This window comes from Ovis aries, chromosome 4 (genome assembly GCF_016772045.2).
Source record: "Ovis aries strain OAR_USU_Benz2616 breed Rambouillet chromosome 4, ARS-UI_Ramb_v3.0, whole genome shotgun sequence".
Lineage (NCBI taxonomy): Eukaryota > Metazoa > Chordata > Mammalia > Artiodactyla > Bovidae > Ovis > Ovis aries.
In genome coordinates, this window is record NC_056057.1 from 63,673,472 (window position 1) to 63,692,590 (window position 19,119).

At 37.8% G+C, this 19,119-nt stretch overlaps 1 protein-coding gene across 3 annotated transcripts in view; it reads left to right on the top strand.

Annotated features, from left to right (window-relative positions):
- Positions 1–15,321, top strand: part of DPY19L1 (dpy-19 like C-mannosyltransferase 1) — a 95,594-nt gene extending 80,273 nt beyond the window's left edge. The window contains exons 17-22 of one of the 3 annotated variants that reach the window (XM_015095308.3): positions 376–400; positions 1,246–1,365; positions 2,050–2,224; positions 2,999–3,098; positions 4,473–4,598; positions 12,527–15,321. In XM_015095308.3, coding sequence (XP_014950794.2) covers positions 376–400; positions 1,246–1,365; positions 2,050–2,224; positions 2,999–3,098; positions 4,473–4,598; positions 12,527–12,683 — 703 coding nt within the window. In that variant the 3' untranslated portion in view covers positions 12,684–15,321. Of the gene's footprint in view, positions 1–375; positions 401–1,245; positions 1,366–2,049; positions 2,225–2,998; positions 3,099–4,472; positions 4,599–4,878; positions 8,556–12,526 lie in introns of those variants that run through there. The other 2 variants (XM_042248611.1, XM_042248612.1) reach the window with 2 other exon arrangements.
- The last annotated feature ends 3,798 nt before the right edge of the window (positions 15,322–19,119 follow it).

A 19,119-nucleotide genomic window follows, 5' to 3' on the forward strand; every position in this document is an offset into this window, starting at 1 on the left:
GCATTTATAGTTTATGTGGGAGCTGAGGGACCGCTGGGGACAGGAAGTAGGGCTCTGGGACTGCGAGGGCTTCAGAGTTTCTTTCCACTCTCTCCTTTGTCAGGCTGTTACTCGTGAGGTGTGTGATACATGGCGGCCAGCAAGTCTTGTTGGCCTAAAAATACCTTTGTAGTCAGATATGTAGGATGTGCAAAATAAGCTGATTTAAGACTGTAGCACCAGTTTGGTTTGTAACTTTTAGTTCTTTTGGTTTACACGTATGTGTTCTGAGGCAATATTACAGAAGTTGTAAAACTCATATTTGTCAGGTTAAAATGCGCATGATTGAAGTGCTTCAATGGTGATTCAATGGTAGTATTTCTTTTTCCATTTCAGAAAACACCAGTTTGACCATGGAGAGGTAAAGACTTAATATCGCCAAAATGTGGTTTGTTTTAATGTTTGTATATATTTGGACTTTCTTTCTAGTTCATTTTCTCACTTTTGGTAAGTCACTAATCATCTTCAAAATAGGCCTGTATGTGTTTTTATGAGAATACTGCAAACATGACCATTTATTTGTTAAAGCAGGTAGCTAGGAAACTCACTTGGTCTGTTTCGATCATCATCAAGGTAATAGCAGTTCACTGCTGGGGTCCATTTAGGCACTTTGGCAGAGTATCTTTCACATGATTGGAGATCATTTTCTCTCTGCTCACCTTGCCCAGAGGCCTCAGAGATGTGACTGGTTGTTGTTCCCATTTCCTGGTGATTCAGCCTGTTTATTTTTAAGTGAGGTATAATTGACATATAATGCTAGTTTCAAATGTACAACATAATGATTTGAATTTACATACTTTGTGGATTGATCACCACAGTAAGTCTAGTTAAAATTGTTACCATACATAGTTATTCAAAATTTTTTTCTTGTGATGAAGACTTTTAGAATCCTCTTCTTAGCAATGGCATGGTGACTATAGTTGATGACACTGTATTTCATATTTCCACCTGGTTCAGAAGTGTAGGCTTTATTAACCCTAGGCTTGATTCTGAGTGGAATTATAGGTCCACTTGCCTTCAGGATTTTATAATTTTAGCCCTCTAATATAATGGAGAAGTTTGAAAGTGAATTTTAAGACTTGTTTATTTCAGAAATCAAAATATTGTTTCTAACAAAAAGTACTCTTTTCTAAATTTTTACTCTTTTTCAGTTTAACAATATATTAACTTCATGAATATTAGGAGTAAAAATATGTTCTCTTTCAGCTGGTTTATCACGCATTGCAACTGCTAGCATATACAGTCCTTGGTGTTTTAATTATGAGACTAAAACTCTTCTTGACACCACACATGTGCGTTATGGCTTCCTTGATCTGCTCAAGACAGGTGAGATGATTGTTATGTTGGTATTATAGCTGCTATGATCATTTTACCCCAGCCTTTGTTATTAAGTGGCTCTAAAATAATATTAAATTGCCCAAAGTTCTTTAAATTGTTATAATTAAAGTTCATCATGGTTTTGTTATAATCTTTCCAAAAGTTAATGGCCAAAGCAGATTATTTATCCTTTTAACTTCTAAAATGGTCTGAGGCATACAACAAACACTCATTCAGTGCAGGCTAAATTCATGAATGGTAACTATGTAGATATTGACAGAAAGCAGTGATCACACAGGGGTCCACACTCAGAAGGACTGTGCACCTAGATTGATGCGTTGCTATCTCACTGCTTTGAACTTCTTAAAAATTGTCAGACAACGAACCCGTGTTTTTATTTTGCACTGAGTTAGGCAAATTATTTAGGTAGGCCTGACCTTACTGGAATCTGGAAGTAGAGAGAGCAAATTGAGAGAAAAATTTCTTAAATCATGTCCCACCTATGTAAAGCTAATGGTAGAATTCTTTTGACCCCTCAGGTTATTGTTTCTGGAACTTTTCCTTCGAATTATTAGTCCTGTATCTGGGATGCTAGCAGAGACTATATTCTTCTCTGGGAAGAACTTTTGCTTATTTCAGGATGCAGGCTGCTTTGTACTAACCATTGTCAATGTGTTCTTAATTTGATTTCAGCTGTTCGGATGGCTCTTTTGCAAAGTGCATCCTGGTGCTGTTGTTTTTGCTGTGTTAGCAGCAATGTCAATACAAGGTTCTGCAAATTTACAAACCCAGTGGAATATTGTAGGGGAATTCAGCAATTTGCCACAAGAAGAACTTATAGAATGGATTAAATATAGTACTAAACCAGGTAAAAAAAGTCTTATTATTTAGCTGTGGTTTTCCCTATGGTTTTATATACAACTGCACAATCCTCAACTCACGTTACTTCCAATGGTTTTAATCTAAGAAACCCGGTTTCTCGATTATCCAGAAAGAGAGAAATGTTAATCTTGCTTATGAAATTTGCAAAATAAATGTAAGTATTGTAAGTATTGTAAGTATTGTAAGTGTTGTAAGTATTTTCTTAATAATTTATTTGTTTTCCATAAATTCTAATTTTTAAAAAATGTTTCTGAAGTTTTGCATGGCACAGTTTAAAATGATTTATGGTATGCTTATTTTCCTGATAAATTCTTAATCTCAGTCCTTCACATTCCTTCTTGAAATAAGCTCAAGGAATATGATACTTGATTCATGTATCCAAAGGGAACTTTTTGTTGTCATCGAATATCAAGTGACTGAATATTAAATCATCTTCCAGAATTCCTTGGTGCCGTAAAACTTCTCTAGTCAATGTGTTACTTCTCCTTAGAATCAGGAAAAGACACTAAAAACAAACAACCAAAAGAAACAGAAATCTTCAGTGATGAGGCTTTGTCTTACAAGGAGAATATTTTATCCAGACTTGGTTGCTGACCACCATTTTATCAGCTACCCAATTCATTCTGGTTCTGTTACTGAATCTTTACGTCACGATTCAGGCCTCAGCTTTTTTACCTGGGAAGTAACTGAGTTGACCAGAGGGAGACTGCTTGTCACACCCCCCAGGTGTCTCCCTAAGACCTCTGTTCCTGCTTTGCAGATGCAGTGTTTGCAGGCGCCATGCCCACAATGGCAAGTGTTAAACTCTCCGCACTTCGGCCCATTGTGAATCATCCACATTATGAAGATGCGGGTTTAAGGTTAGTACCCAATTAGCACATTGTTGAGAACAAGTTTTTCATACAAATAGAAAATGAGTGAGGGAACCAGCAGCATAACAAGAAGTGTTTCAAGAAGGATATGGTAAACTGGAGTATGTAGAGGCTGGGGACAAAGAATACTGAGATAACATGGTTAAGTTCAGTACAAACTGTTAAGACCCCATAGGACAAGAAAGCTGCAGTCTTTGGGGTTCTCTTCTCTGCTTGGCAGCATAAGGAAATCATGCAGTGTCTGTGTTATACAGGGTTCCAAAACACCCAGATCCTTATTAGTTATCATTACCTTTAAGTTCCTCCAGAAAACTCATTAGCCTATAGTTTTTATTAAGGTTTTCTCATAGGATATTTTTTCTTGAACTCTGAGGAGTCAGTTGAAATGGAATCTAATTCAAGGAAAGGTTTTATTTTTTATTCTCTAATTTTCACCAATACAGCCCTACTGGAATGATCATGTTTTTTGTTTCTACTATTTTTTCATAAGTTAGAATGTTGTATTCTCTTTGAAAATGTTTAGTGCTCAGTCATGTCCAACTCTTTGTGACCCCATGGACTGTAGCCTACTAGGCTCCTCTGTCCATGGAATTCTCCAGGCAAGAATATTGAAGTGCATTGCCATTTCCTTCTCCAGGGGTTCTTCCCAACCCAGGGATCGAACCTGGGTCTCCCAACATTGCAGGCAGATTCTTTACTGTCTGAGCCACCAGGGAAGCCCGTGTTCTGTCTGAAAAAGAAAAAGATTAAACTTTCATTTTAATTTCTAGGTTCGTCAGCTAGTCATTTCCTAAGTGATTGGTGAATCTTATTAATATATTATTTTGTGTAACAGTGGAACCTACCTTTTATAAATAAAAAGCTTTTTCATTAAAAAATCAATTTTAGCAAACTAATTTCTGGAGCAATTGTGTTGAATAAATTTAATTTTTTTGTTTTAATTATGAATAAAATGGAGAGCCGTTTAATACTAATTGTTGGTTATCAAAGTTAGGACTGTCGTACCTTTAAAGTTAACAACACACCTTTAAAGTAGTCCTTTAGTTGTCTTTGTGTAGCTCATACTCTTATCAGTGATAGAGTGATGGAAAATTTAAAACAAACAATTAAACAAACCAAAAGACTAAGTTTGGAGATGAAAGGATTCATTAAACTGAACTTTTTCTCTCAGGACTCTTGTGTTATTGTGCCTTTTCTGGTTGACCTCCCCAATGCCCCTGAGCCAGGAACTCTTGTGAAGAATGTTCTCTTGACCTGATTTTTCTAGAGAGTCTTCTAGTTCCATTCAGTACTTCTGTCCAAATAGGTTGATTGCATTCTTTTGATCTTGAAAATCTTCTGCCCAATTATTTTTCTTTAAAGAGCCAGAACAAAAATAGTATATTCGATGTATAGTCGAAAATCAGCTGAAGAAGTGAAGCGAGAATTGATAAAGTTACAAGTGAATTACTACATTCTGGAAGAATCGTGGTGTATAAGAAGATCCAAGTGAGTACTCAGCAACAGTACTTTGTATTCATAAGACATTAAAGTTAATTCAGTCTCATGGCAAGTGCTTTACTAGTTGTATATTTAGCAAAGTATAAGCCGAAAAACCTTTCTGATAAATATTTGGAGTTTTTTTTCTTTTCAAATCATTATAAATATCTATTTAACTTATAATGATTTGCATGTGCACTTATTGATAATTTCCCAAATTGTTCATATTTGTCTTTGATTTTTTTTTGAAAAACTCTAATTCAAAGTTGGGTGTATTTTCTTTCAAAAGGCTTGCAGAGTTGAAACCAAGTAATGGAGAGTCTCACTGTAATGAAGTGCAGCAGCTTTGTCCATGCCACATCTCTGCAGCATTTATCCTGGAATAGAGGGGACCCTCTCCCAGCATCACCTTAGAGCAGGGACCCCCAACCTCTGGGTCTAATGTCTGATGATCTGAGTTGGAGCTTTGTAGTAGAAATAAAGTGCACAATAAGTGTAATGCACTTAAATCATCCTGAAACCCTCCTCTGCCCCGCTTCTGTAGAACAGTTATCTTCCATGAAACTGGTCCCTGGTGCCAAAAAGGTTGGGGAACTTCTGACTTAGAGTGAAACTTCTATCTTACTGTTTATATCTATCTTATTTGAGTGGGGAAATGATTAACATTACAGCAACCCCTATTCTCTTGGGTTTATATTTTAAATTTTTTCCATTTCCACAGAGAAGTTCACTAAGCAGATTAGAGCAGTAAGAGTTGGTAAGATTTTAAAAACAAATGTAAATTCTAAAGTAGACTGTTTAGAACTGTTGCACTTAGGTGATTTGATAGCAGATGATAGCTTGTTACTAAAATACTGAAGCATCATCCCTTAAGGAATATAGAAAGTAGTTTTTATCAGAAATCAAGGATATTTTATGGAACACTATTATTTTTAAAAAAATTTTCATTGCTCTTTAAGTAAACAGAAATCTTCAGGAGATTGCTGTATCTGTGCCTTAATCAATCTCATTCACCATGTATTTCAGTGATACATGAAGGTGTTAAGATAAAATGATTAAATATTGACTCAGGAGTAAAAATAGTTCTGAGGCAGTATCTGTCAAGTGTTGCCCACAAAGAAACTCAAATAATTGTTTACTGTTGAATGATTTTCCAGTGAATATGTCCCAAGTGACTGGAATTTAATCAAGATCTACAGAAAATGTTATTGAGTCATAATTGAGAAAATGCTCCACGTCTTTATGAACATAAGGATATATATGAAACTTATATACATAGCCTTTAACTTTGTTGTAGAAACTTAGGACAAAAAGTTGTAAGCATCTCTCATAACAACTTGATGATGACATTGTAATGAATGAATGTTGGCCTGATGCTTGCAGTCATAAGGACTCAGTTTCTTGGCAGGGATTTCTGCCAGCATTGGGATCTTTACTGTCTCAGGGTTTGCCTTCTGACTCTCCAGTTCAGTGATGCCGACCTGAAACACCTGTAGGTTGCTGGAACATAAAAATTGTTTTGTGAGTTCTCTTCCCCAAGCCAATGATGAACCTTGATTCAAGAGTCTTCATTGTCCCCTAGACCCACGCATATTTGAATATGTGACAATTGCAGAGGCTAGCGTCCTTCATTCTTAGATGTTGATGGAGCTCCTTGGAGTTGCATAATTGCTGTAGTCTCGTGTTCTGATGGGCAGAGCCCTGGTTTTTGTACACAAGAAAGGATCAAAAGACAGATTTAGGAAGTATGGCAATAAATCTTGCACACTGCACAGAGTCAGCAGTGAATTAACTGGCTTCTGATCATCTTCATTTGGAGCTCACCTCCAGGGACAAGGCTGAGAGTTGGGTGGGGTGGAGGTTTGTGCTGGGTTTCCCCTGCTGCACTGATTGCCCTTGTTGTGTTCGGGGCAGCAGGAGCGGAGAGAGACGAAGGAGAGGAAGTGGCTTCCTCTCACCTGGTTTACCCCTCAGTAATGACACTCTCCATCTTCTACAGGATTGTAAGTCTCAGGAAATCTTAGGCAGGTGCACTCTGCTCAAAGCTTGAAACAAAACACAGCTGAGCTCTCTGTTCTGACAGAGAAGCAAATGGAGGGCTCAGAAGAGGGAAGGGAAGGACTAATACTCAGTACTCTTACTTTCACAGTAGGAAGAACTGAGTTTCTGGCCAGAGTTGTCCACCAGAGTTGGAACCTGCCTTACTGCCTTGGCCCTCACTCTCCAATTCTGTCATGCCAGCCTAAGACAGTTGAATGTGATTGGAAAAGAAAAATATGCCCGAACAGGGGGAGCAAATGGGGAACTAGTATAGGAGAAGAAAAGGAAGAGGGACTAATCCACCTGGAGCTTAAACTAATATCTGCCATGGTGGGCACTATATATATATGTGTTCTCCTTCACAGAATGGCTTAATTGTGTGCTTGATTATTCTTGAAATACTTGATACCCTGTGTTCAAATACAAGTAGGAAAATATACTCAAATACAAGTTATAGATTCAGTTTTTAATTAGCTCCTTTTTTATTCTCAGTTCTCTGCTCTTTCTCATTAATTCCCATAATAGAGTTGACATAAAATTAAAATACATTGATGCTGAAGAAAATTATTGAGATTTTCACTAATGCTGTTTTAAATACATAGCTGACTGGCCTCGGGAAACTTTAGAAAATTCAGATAAGGACTAAAGGATGTTATACTGAGAGCTCACAAAGGCGGCTCTTTGCCCTCTTCTTTTCCTGAAAGCAGTTGAACTCAGTAGCTGGTGCTTCATGGGTGTTTCATTCTCTACTATCATTGGCCTGCAGTATAATAACAGTTTGGCCTTGGTATGTGTGAGAAAATTAAAAGATAGAAAACCCAAGCCCAGTCATATCTTCATAGGTTAATAGAATCTCATATCAGCGAGGGTGTGAAGAAAAGTGTGCACTGAACACTCTTTTGTGGGAACACTCACTGGTAATACCTTTTTGGAAGATAATTTGATAGACGCATAGTGAAAATTGAGTAGCGTTTTGACATGGTGATAGCACTGCTTCTAAAAACTTAGCTGATAGAAAGATAAAGGCACAAAATTATTTATATCAGCATTGTTTTATAATGACAAAAATGAAAACCAAGATATCTATCCATAAAAGAGTGATTAAATAATACATAAAAGTACTACACCTATGAAAAAGAATACGGTAGGTCTTTATGAAATGGGACAGTGACCACTTTCTATTGCTAAGTGAGGAGTCCCAGGTTAATCTCAGTTTTGTAAAAGCAACCCAGGAGCACCTGTGAATATAAATGTCTGTGCCTATGTTTTTGTGTGCTTGTATGTCTGAACATGAATAAAAAAGGTCAAGCAGAATGCATGCTGGATTGTTTACAGAAGCACCTCTGAGGAAGGGCATTGAGGTGACAGTGCCTACTTGTTTATTTTGATAGGTTCATATTTAGACACCTTTTGAGTGAAGGTTCCCTTTAAATTAAAGATGTTATTGAAAAGGAGAAAGCATGTACATTCCTGTCTAGTGCCTGCCTCGTGGTAAAGAGCAGGGTCATGGGGCTGCCATTGGGAATTAAAGGGACTTGTTGGAAATGGTGTTTTCTCTTATAGAGAAAAATGAAGCAACTATGACAAAACACAAGCTGTTGTCATATCTCTATGATTTTTCCTTGGTTTTTCTGTTTTTTGACATTTTAAAAATGGAAAATTTTATTTGGAAGAGTCCAGGCCAGTTGTCTTGCAAGAATGTCCGACATTTGAATTTGTCTAACTTATTCCACATTATTAGATTCAGTCTGGCAAAATTTGACAAGAACACTGTATAGATGGTGTTGTGTACTTCCATTATGTCACTTTTGGAGATACCTGTCACTTTGTTCTGTTATTGGTGATGGTAAGTTTGATAACTTGATTAAAGAATGTCCCCAGCTCTCTCCATTTTAAGGAGACAAATAAATGTCCTTTATAATCAAAGCCTTTCACCAGGTAGTTCTTGAATCCACTCATCCACTTCCTACACTTTCCTGAATCAGTTATTATTAATACATTGGTGACTATAAAACCAGTAATATAATAGATTTGAAAATAATAAATCAGTTACTGTTTAGTGGAAGTAAGAATGGATTTGGTAAATAATAAAGGGTCACCTTGTGTCTCCATGTCAGTTCAGTTCAGTTTAGTCGCTCAGTCGTGTCTGACTCTTTGCAACGGCATGGACTGCAGCACACCAGGCCTCCCTGTCCATCACCAACTTCCAGAGTCTACTCAAACTCATGTCCATTGAGTCAGTGATGCCATCCAACCATCTCATCCCCTTTTCTGCCTGCCCTCAATCTTTCCCAGCATCAGGGTCTTTTCAAATGAGTCAGCTCTTTGCATCAGGTGGCCAGAGTATTGGAGTTTCAGCTTCAACATCAGTCCTTCCAACGAACACCCAGGACTGATCTTCTTTAGGGTGGACTGGTTGGATCTCCTTGCAGTCCAAGGGACTCCCAAGAGTCTTCTCCAACACCGTTCAAAAGCATCAATTCTTCGGCGCTCAGCTTTCTTTACAGTCCACCTCTCACATCCATACATGACTATTGGAAAACCATAGCCTTGACTAGATGGACCTTTGTTGACAAAGTAATGTCTCTGCTTTTTAGTATCCTGTCTAGGTTGGTCATAACTTTCCTTCCAAGGAGTAAGCGTCTTTTAATTTCATGGCTGCAATCACCATCCGCAGTGATTTTGGAGCCCCCCAAAATAAAGTCAGCCATTGTTTCCCCATGTATTTGCCATGAAGTGATGGGACCAGATGCCATGATCTTCATTTTCTGAATGTTGAGCTTTAAGCCAACTTTTTCAATCTCCTCTTTCACTTCATCAAGAGGCTTTTTAGTTCCTCTTCACTTTCTGCCATAAGGGTGATGTCATCTGCATGATTATTATTGAGGTTATTGATATTTCTCCCAGCAATCTGGATTCCAGCTTGTGCTTCCTCCAGCCCAGCGTTTCTCATGATATATTCTGCATAGAAGTTAAATAAGCAGGGTGACAATATACAGCCTTGACATATTCCTTTTCCTATTTGGAACCAGTCTGTTGTTCCATGTCCAGTTCTAACTGTTGCTTCCTGGCCTGCATACAGATTTCTCAAGAGGCAGGTCAGGTGGTCTGTATTCCCATCTCTTTCATGTCACATTTTGATAATTCTCAAAATATTTCAACTTTTTTCATTTTTATATTTATCATGGTGATCTGTAACCAGTGATCTTTGCTGTTACTATTGTAATTGTTTTGGGGCACCTTGTACTGTACCCATGTAAGATGGCAAAGGTGAATGCTGTGTGTGTCCTGACTGTTCCACCAACCAGCTGTTCCCCTATCTCTCTCCTTCTCCTTGGGCCTCCCTATTCTGTGAAACATAAGCCAATTAATAATTTTTCAGTGGCTTTTAAGTGTTCAAGTGAAAGGAAGAGTTGCATGTCTCTCACTTTGAAACAAAAGTTATAAATGACTAAATTTAGTAAGGAAGGCATATCAAAGGCCAGGATGGGTCAAAAGCTAGGCCTCTTGTGCCAAACAGTTAGCCACATAGTGAATACAAAGGAATTGTTCTTGAAAGAAAGTGCTATGCCAGTTAATACATGAATTATAAGAAAGTGAAACGCCCTTATTGCTAATATGGAGAAAGCTTTAGTGGTCTGGATGAAAGATCAAACCAGCCACAACATCCCCTTAAGCCAAAGACGAATTTAGAGCAAGGCCATAACTCTCTTTAGTTTTGTAAAGGCTGAGAAGGTGAGGAAGCCACAGTGGTAAAGTTTGAAACCAGCAGAGGTTGGTTCATGAGGTTTAAGGAAGAAAGTCATCTCCATAATATCAGGGTGCAAGGTGAAGCAGCAATGCTGATGTAGAAGCTGCAGCAAATTATCTGGGTGTAGGTGAAATCATTATTGAAGGTGGGTACACTAAGCAACAGATTTTCAATGATGAAACAGCCTTCTATTGGAAGAAGATGCCATCTAGGACTTCCATAGCTAGAGAAGACAAGTCAATACCTGGCTTCAAATCTTCCAAGAACAGGCTGTCTCTCTTCAGTTAGTTCAGTTGTTCAGTTGTGTCCAATTCTTTGCAACCCCATGGACTGTAGCACGCCGTGCTTCGCTGTCCATAACCAACTCCTGGAGCTTGATCTCTTATTAGAGGCTAAAGCAGGTGGTGACTTGAAGCTGAAGCCAGTGCTCCATTTATCATTCTGAAAACCCTAGAGCCCTACTGAATTATGATAAACCTACTTTGCCTGTGCTCCTAGCCTGGATGACAGCACAACTGTTCACAATATGGTTTCTGACTGTGATAAGCTGTTGAGACCTGCTTGGGGAAAAAAGATTCATTTCAAAATATAACTGCTCATTGACAATGCTCCTGGTCACCCCAAAGCTCGAATGAATGTACAATGAGATTAATGTTGTTTTCATGCCTTCTAACACAGCATCCATTCTGCAGCCCCACAGTTCAAGTAATTTCCGTTTCGATGTCTTATAATTTAAGAAATACACTTTGTAAGGCTATAGCTGCCATAGCCAGTATTCTTCTGTTGGATCTGGGAAAAGTCAATTGAAAAACATTTGGGGAAGGGTTCACCAGTCTAGATACCATTAAGGGCATTTGTGATTCCTGGGAAGAGGTCAAAGTCTCAGAGTTAGCAGGAGCTTGGGAGAAGCTGACTCCACCCCTCCTGGATGACTTTGAGGGGTTCAAGACTGCGGTAGAGTAAGGGACTGCAGATGTGGTGGAAGCAGCAAGACAGTTAGCTTTAGAAGTAGAGCCTGAAGATGTAACTGAATTGCTACCATCTCATGATGAAACTAGCAGATGAGAAGTTACTTCTTATGGATGAGCACAGAAAGTGGTTTTTTGAGATGGACTCTACTCCTGGTGAAGATGCTGTGAAGATTGTTAAAATAACAACAAAGGATTTAGAATATTACATAAATTTATTTGATAAAGCAGTGGCAGGGTTTGAGAATATTGATTCCAATTTTGAAAGAAATTCTACTGTGAGTAAAATGCCATCAAACAGCATTGTGTGCTACAGAGAAATCGTTCATGAAAGAAAGAGTCCATTAAGGTGGCAAGCATCATTATATTGTCTTATTTTAAGAAATTTCCATAGCCACCCCAGCTATCTGCAACCGTTACCCTGATTGATCAGTAGCCATCAACATTGAGGCAAGACCCTCCATCAGCAAAAAGATTATAAGCCTTATCACTGAAGATTCAGATGATGATTAACATACTTTTTAGCATTAAAGAATTTTTAAATTAGGATATGTAATTCTATTGCACACTTAATAGAATTCAGCATAAACATAAAGTTTACATGCACTTGGCAATGCAACTCAAAAATTTGGGTACTCACTTTAATATTTGCTTTATTGCGGTGGTATGGAACCAAACCTGGGATCTCTTGGAGGTATCCTGTATAATTTTCTGCATCAGTATATGCAGTATGTAATCTGCATCAGTATTCCTCTTATTATGTGCTGGGCATCATGCTGGATACAATGTCTCCTTTAGTCCCTTAACATCATGGGTATGTCCCATTTTACCAGTGTGGAGAGTGAGATTGAGTGAACTACCCAAGACCACATTTTTGGTAAGTAGCTGAGGCAGAATTCAACTGAGATCTTTTACCCCACCACCTGAACTCACGTGTATTATATATCTTTTTCTGTCTTTATTGTCACCTTTGCTGTGTTCACCTTGTTCTAGAAAGGATTTATGGTAGCTTAAAAATAACTATGGTAGGGTGTTTTTTGTTTTTTTGTTTTTTTTTTTTAAAGCTAATTTAAGTGGAAAAAGAAATGAGGGTAGGAACATAAAAAGTGTGTTCCTTTATCTTCCATTAGGTAACATACAGTGATTTTTTTTTTTAATCTGCACATTAATTTTTCTAGGCCTGGATGCAGTATGCCTGAAATCTGGGATGTGGAAGATCCTGCTAATGCTGGGAAACCTCCCTTATGTAACCTCTTAGTAAAGGAGTCCAAGCCTCACTTCACCACTGTATTCCAGAACAGTGTTTACAAAGTCTTAGAAGTTATAGAGGAGTGACTGCTGCCTACAGAGAGTTCCACCAGTAATGGTTTCCATGTTTTGCTAATAACTCATGCCTTGTTTTTAATTCAGATTCCCAAAACTTTTATAGGTAACTGTTTTCAAATAGAAAACGTCTTATTTGGTCAGTCTGAATGTAAAAATACTTATACCTTTATCAGTTGGTTACTATTTCAATGCACCCCTTAAAATTTGCTATGCAAATGAGTATATGCTTGTACTTGACTTAAATATTTGTCCTAAAGTGAGCAAAGCTACCTGTATAAAAAAATATGATGCGTCATAACAAGGGTGATGTGAAAATACAGTCACTTCTGAACTGTGTAGCGGCTGATTTTACAGTTTGTGGACTATTGATGCCCCTTGCTTTGTTCTCTGCCTTTTGCGCTTGTCTTTGGAACATTTCAGTGATTATTGTAAGCTCCTCAGTCATGTCAGCCCCTGTCATCAACTTCAGTAAGAATAGCTGGGGCAGACATGGATATTTGCTATGTAGACCTATAATTTATTTCCCTTCTTCACATTTCTCTGTTCTCTGTCACCCTTGTTAATAAAGCATTTCCTGCCCGTTATAAATGCAAGTTCTTGGACCTAGTCATTAGGACCAGATTCCTATAACTGCCAGCCATGTGGCATTAGTGTATGTTGGCCTGTCTGTTTCTTTCTCAATATTCTTTGTCAAATAAGTGCTATTTACTCATTTAATTGCTTATCAGTTACTTATTCTTGGTTTAAAAAGTTTAATGACAATTGTGTATTTTTCGCATTTTTTAGTAGTATTCGAATGTTTATATTTTAATAACTTTCAACCACTTAAAATTTTTCATGTATAATTGTTTTAAGAAAAGCTATTTTGAACAACTACAGATGCATCTAGCAACTAATGTATATGTGAGTAGATATAATTTATAGTGGAAGACTGTAGTATATGGTAATTTTTCTTTTATTATTAAGATACCATAAAATATGACTAGTTTTTTGGTCACACAGTAAATAAATAATGATAAATGAATGGAGTTTTTATATTTTACTTTTAAAATTGCCTGTCTTTAATAAGACGAAGCCTTAAACCTTATGTTATAATTTTGGTTTAAAAAACCATCATTTCACTATGAGGAACTAATATATTCAGTCTTCCTCTTTACTTTTTTCTTATCTGTTTATTTGTGTCTTGAAACTTTTCCAACCTGCTTTAAATTCCTAGTATGAATTTTTGTTTCTTAGAAGTTAATTTGTGTGAAATGAGATTCCACAAAACAGTGAACCCTCATAGTTCTGAGAAATGGTTTTAAGATTTAACGTTCTAAGCAAACCATGACTGGCAGACTACACATTGAGTTACGCAGTGTTCTCTTTATTAACCGCAGGCAGATTAACCTCATTGTGGATTGTTCTTGAGACCTGAGTCCTCAGGGGTGGTTTCCGGGGCCCTCTCCAGGCAGCCTCTGAAGAGCTGTTCTCTTTCTGCCTTCTCTCCAGGGCCCAACGACAAGCCTGGTCTGGGGGAAGCACTAGCTTGCTTAGAACAGACAGCTGCCGAGACAGCCCAGGCGGAGGCGCATGCAGCCCCAAGCCTGCCCCAGAGCGCGTCTTTCCCAGGGCCTCCTGGCTGAGATGGCCAGTGGCTTCAGGTGCCTCTCCCTCTTTCCTGCTCACTGGGTGACTTATTTCTTGGTCTTGGTCTTTAGCCAGTTTTAGAAAACAAGGAAACATCTGGGGAGTTTGGATTAGGAGAACTTAAGCAGTGATGCAGCAATGCAGAAAAGCGGGAAGTGGGCACTTGAGGCCTGGGAGGATGAAAGCCGCCGTGGGTGGGGAGAGGACAAGTGTGTGCTCCGCTTTATTTCCCATTGTTTCTCACAGAAATGTGTTTTGTACATCCAGCATTTACTGTCTTTTTAAAATTTTACTTTTAAAGTCATTCTCTATTTTTCCCACCTTTAAATAATTCCCTTCCCAGTAAGTTTACATGTATGTAATTATTTGAAATTCCACATAGGAAAAACATTAAAAGAGTGTTATAACTGTTTTATATGCTGGGAAAAGGTAAAACTAGTCAAATTAGAGGTTTTTTTTAATTATTATTTTCAGAAGATTCCTTTCGTAGCAGTATTTATTCATGTAGCTCCACCAGCAAGCTATGATTATGTTTTAGGCCAGTCAGTTTAGAACAGACGCCCTGGGCTACACTGCACACTCGGCCTTGGTCACATCTGTAGCAGCCGGTGCTGAAGGTTATAAATATCTTTTATGGCAACACAGAGTAGTAGTAAGTTCGATACACATGATAAACAGTATTAGAGCTCAGTATTTTATGCATTTTTAGCATTTAAAAATATTTTTGCTTTAGTGTGAGGAAGGTTAGGATGGGCAAGGCAGTGATAAAAATAGCTATTGCTGTGACAGTAGGAAAGGAAAAAAAAAGCTGGGGCAGTATTCCTAAAAAAAGATAAGCCTCTTAAAAGTGCTTAGCAGAAACAGTGTAGTGTTAAAATAGGACAGTGATACTAAGGAGAAAATGAAAGAATGTATCAAGAGTAAATTGATAATGCATAGGGGAATTGTATTTTTATGAATTTTATGCCAGTTGTTTACATGTACTATGTATGTTAAATAAAATAGATCATGAAAAATATGGAAAGTGTTTTTTTTTTATTCTTATTTTCATTTCCTTCTTAGCTGTACATATGTTTAGCCTCATTCTGTAGTCAGATAACCACGAACTGGTCTATGGAAGATTGCAGTCCTGAATAAAGGGAAAGGGTTAAAGGTCCTAGGAGCTACTCAGTCCTCTTCATCAGTGGTGGAATAGCTGTTGAGGTTTCCCACACTCTTCTCGTGTTTATGGCATTATATACAATTAACATTACTTTATTGTTTATGTCAAGGGACACAATCATTCTTTAAAGTCATATTTTCAGGGTAATTCCAGAGTTGCTGAAAGCTTTTTTTTCGTACATTAAACCACAGTTTGACCTCATGACATTTTCTAAATTATAACTCCTTGTATTAGTTTGATACAAGCATCAACTTAGTTTTTTTTTTTTTTTTTAATCTGCTAGGAGGCAAGACAGGTTAGCTTAATTCATGCCTCTTTAAGTTTTTACACAGTAACACCTTCATTCTCTGACATGTTTGAGGAGATGAATTCTGAAAGTGTGAGAATCAGAATCACCTGGAGGGCGTGTTAAAACCAACTACTGCACCTCACCACAAAGGTTTCTTACTCATAACAAAGGTTGGCCTAAGGTGGTGCCATCATCTGAATGTTTGTGTCCCCAGAATTCATGTGTTAAAACCCTAATCCCCAAGACGATGATACTAGGAGGTGGGGCACTTGGGGTGATTAGGTCATGAGGATGAAGCTCTCATAAATGGGATGAGAGCTCGTATAAAAGAGGCCCAAGAAAACTTCCTCGCTGCCTCCTCCATGTGAGATTACAGCTACAGGGTGCAGTCTATGAACTAGGAAGTGGGCTCCCACCAAATAATCAGCTGGCACCTTGATCTTAGATTTCTAGCCTCCAGAACTGTAAGAAATTTCGGTTCTTTTTAAGATACCTAGTTTGTGGTATCTTGTTATAGTAGTCCAAAAGTAGTAAGCCAGATAGGACCCCAGAATTTGCATTCTGACTAGTTCTCAGGTAATGCTATGCTGTTCTTACAGGCAGTATTCTTGAGAAAAGCTGTTCTAATGGATGAGAAGGGACTATCTGGAATACTGGCCTCTAGGGGGCGCTCCATTCCTGACAGTGCTTATCCCACCAGGACAGGCTAGAGGGTCCCTATATCGGGATCTGAATTTTACAGAGTTCTTTCTTTGCCTCTTAGGGAGCATGCTTCAGTGGAATTTGCAGGGAGCAAAGAACAGATAATGTGCTTTTTAACCAAGAACAAATAAGGTAATTTTTAATCAGACATTAGTATAGCTCACTTGCACTGTGCTGAACAGGTAGTATGGACCACTTAAGTATTTTGAACTTGTATACTATAGACTAGGCTTAGACCTGTTTCTTTTCAGTTCAGAGATTGAAAAAGAGTGAAATCATGTGAGATTGAATTTACTTTTGTAAAATTACTTTGCCTAAAAGAAAATAGATAAATCCAGTGATGTGTGTGAATTTTAAAACTTCGTTTTCCACTTCATTACTTTTGTTTGGCTCCAGAAATCCTCAGTCTTTTCTCTCTATTAGGGAGCAGTTAAGGATCAGCTCTGGTCCACAGATCACCTGTTTTCTCTCTTTTGCCTTCCTGTTCTCCTTCCCCACAACTAGAAGTTTCTAATTTAAATCAGTAAAAGTGTTACCTGTGCAGAAAAAGAGGAGGTGCTTTTGAACTTCAGTACAGACTTGAATTGATCTTTATTTCACAGTACTGTCAGTACAAACATGCTTTTACATTCAAAGTTAAAAAAGACATTAAGGTATAGGAAAGTCTTGAAAACTGTTTCATCCTTCCTGTCCTCCCATGAGAGCAATTTTAAAATTCTGAATGAACTTGAGAGCTGAAGGCTTTCTCGCTTAAGATTTTGAGTCATTGTAGTATAATTAAAGGTAAGAGATTCAGATAGTATTGATAATGGCTCTGCTTTCAAAGCAGTGCTTTCTATACTCTTTTTATCTAACCCCAAATTATAATTACTTTAAATAAACAATGAGTTGTCAAAATAACTTGCAAATAAATAGTAGCACTGTGGAGTATTGTTTACACAGGCATGTTCTTTTAAATTCAGCATAATGTAATTTCCTTGATTTTTTGTAAGTATCTGGGCTTCCCCATATGCAAATTTAATACCTTGAAAGAAAGTTTAATGTGGCAAAATTCAGCTCATTCAGTTGTGATGCTGACTGCTCTTAAAGCTTTAGTGCTTGCTTACTCATTTCTAAAAAAAAAAAAAAAAGAAATGAAAATAAGAAATGACCATTTCTAAGATTTGGCATCAGGTCATGAAAACCGATTTTTAAAAAAGATACCTGAAGGCCAGCTCTTCAGCTCAACTTTATAGACACAGCTCACATCTCTGGCCCTGTCCCCCTGGATCTTCACTCTTGGTATCTCCTTATTAACCAGAGTCCAGATTCAGAGACCTCCCTCTTGCCCTAGAACATTCTGTTCTTAGGAGTTGTAATTCAGTAATCTTCCCAGCTCTTTTAAATCTGTGATGAATTTGACTTTTTCTAACACAGACCCTTTAATGGCAGTCGTCCTCAAGCTTTTCAATAGATTGGAAATTATTTGTGAAGCTTGAAAAATACTGAAGCCTTTCCCCCATCTCCACAAATTAGGATTTAGTCAATCTGGGAGGAGTCCTAAGATTTGGACCTTTAAAAGATGCAGGCTTCCCTGCCTTACGTCTGGATGTCCATTCTTCCTGTGTCTCTGCCCAATTGAATTAGAAATGGTAAGCAAATTTCTTTCATATACACTCTTGTATTAATAATGATTGACTGTTTCTATTGATACTTTATTAGTCATGGAACTTAGTGTTGAGCAGACTCTCTGAGGAAAGAATTGTGTTCAGTTAGAGGCAGTTGCTATGGTGGGTATGAGAGGCAGGGTATCGACAGCATAGGTACCACATATTTATAAACCCTGATGTGAGTGCCAGTGAGAAATGGGAATTCAACAACCAAAAGCAAAAAAAGAATAAAACTAATTTAAAATTCACTTTATATTTGTTGTGGAGAATCTTGTTTCTTCTCGTTGCTGATTTTTTTTTTTTTCATTTCCCTGGATTATTCTTTCTTGATTGGTATTTATTTCAAGATGCAGTTTAACTCACATGTCAACTCCTCTGTGAAGACTTCCCTAACTGCCTTCCCCTTGGCAGAGTGAACTGTCCCCACTGTCCACATTCCTATCATTCCTAAATTCCACACATTTAATATGGCTTGTACTGCATTATGTCCTTTCAGACTGGACCTGTGTCTTAGTCCATTCCAAATCCACAATTCCTCCTAACACAGTGCCTAGGAAGTGGTAATGCTTAATCATTTTTTAAAATACAACATGCGTTATTCAACATTGCAGTAAATTCTAGGTGGCACTGTAATTTTTTAAACTAAAAGAAGTGGAAGATTATGTATCCTAACTGTGGAGATGAAATAATAAGGAAATGCAGGATCTCTTCAGATTAGATTAATATCATATGTAGAAGAAAAATTTCTTTGATAAATAAAAATTAACATCATTAACATATCCTACCTGCTGCTGCTAAGTCGCTTCAGTCGTGTCTGACTCTGTATGACTCCACAGATGGCAGCCCACCAGGCTCCCCTGTCCCTGGGATTCTCTAGGCAAGAACACTGGAGTGGGTTGCCATTTCTTTCTCCAATACATGAAAGGGAAAAGTGAAAGTGAAGTTGCTCAGTCGTGTCCGACTCTTAGCGACCTCATGGACTGCAGCCTACCAGGCTCCTCTGTCCATGGGATT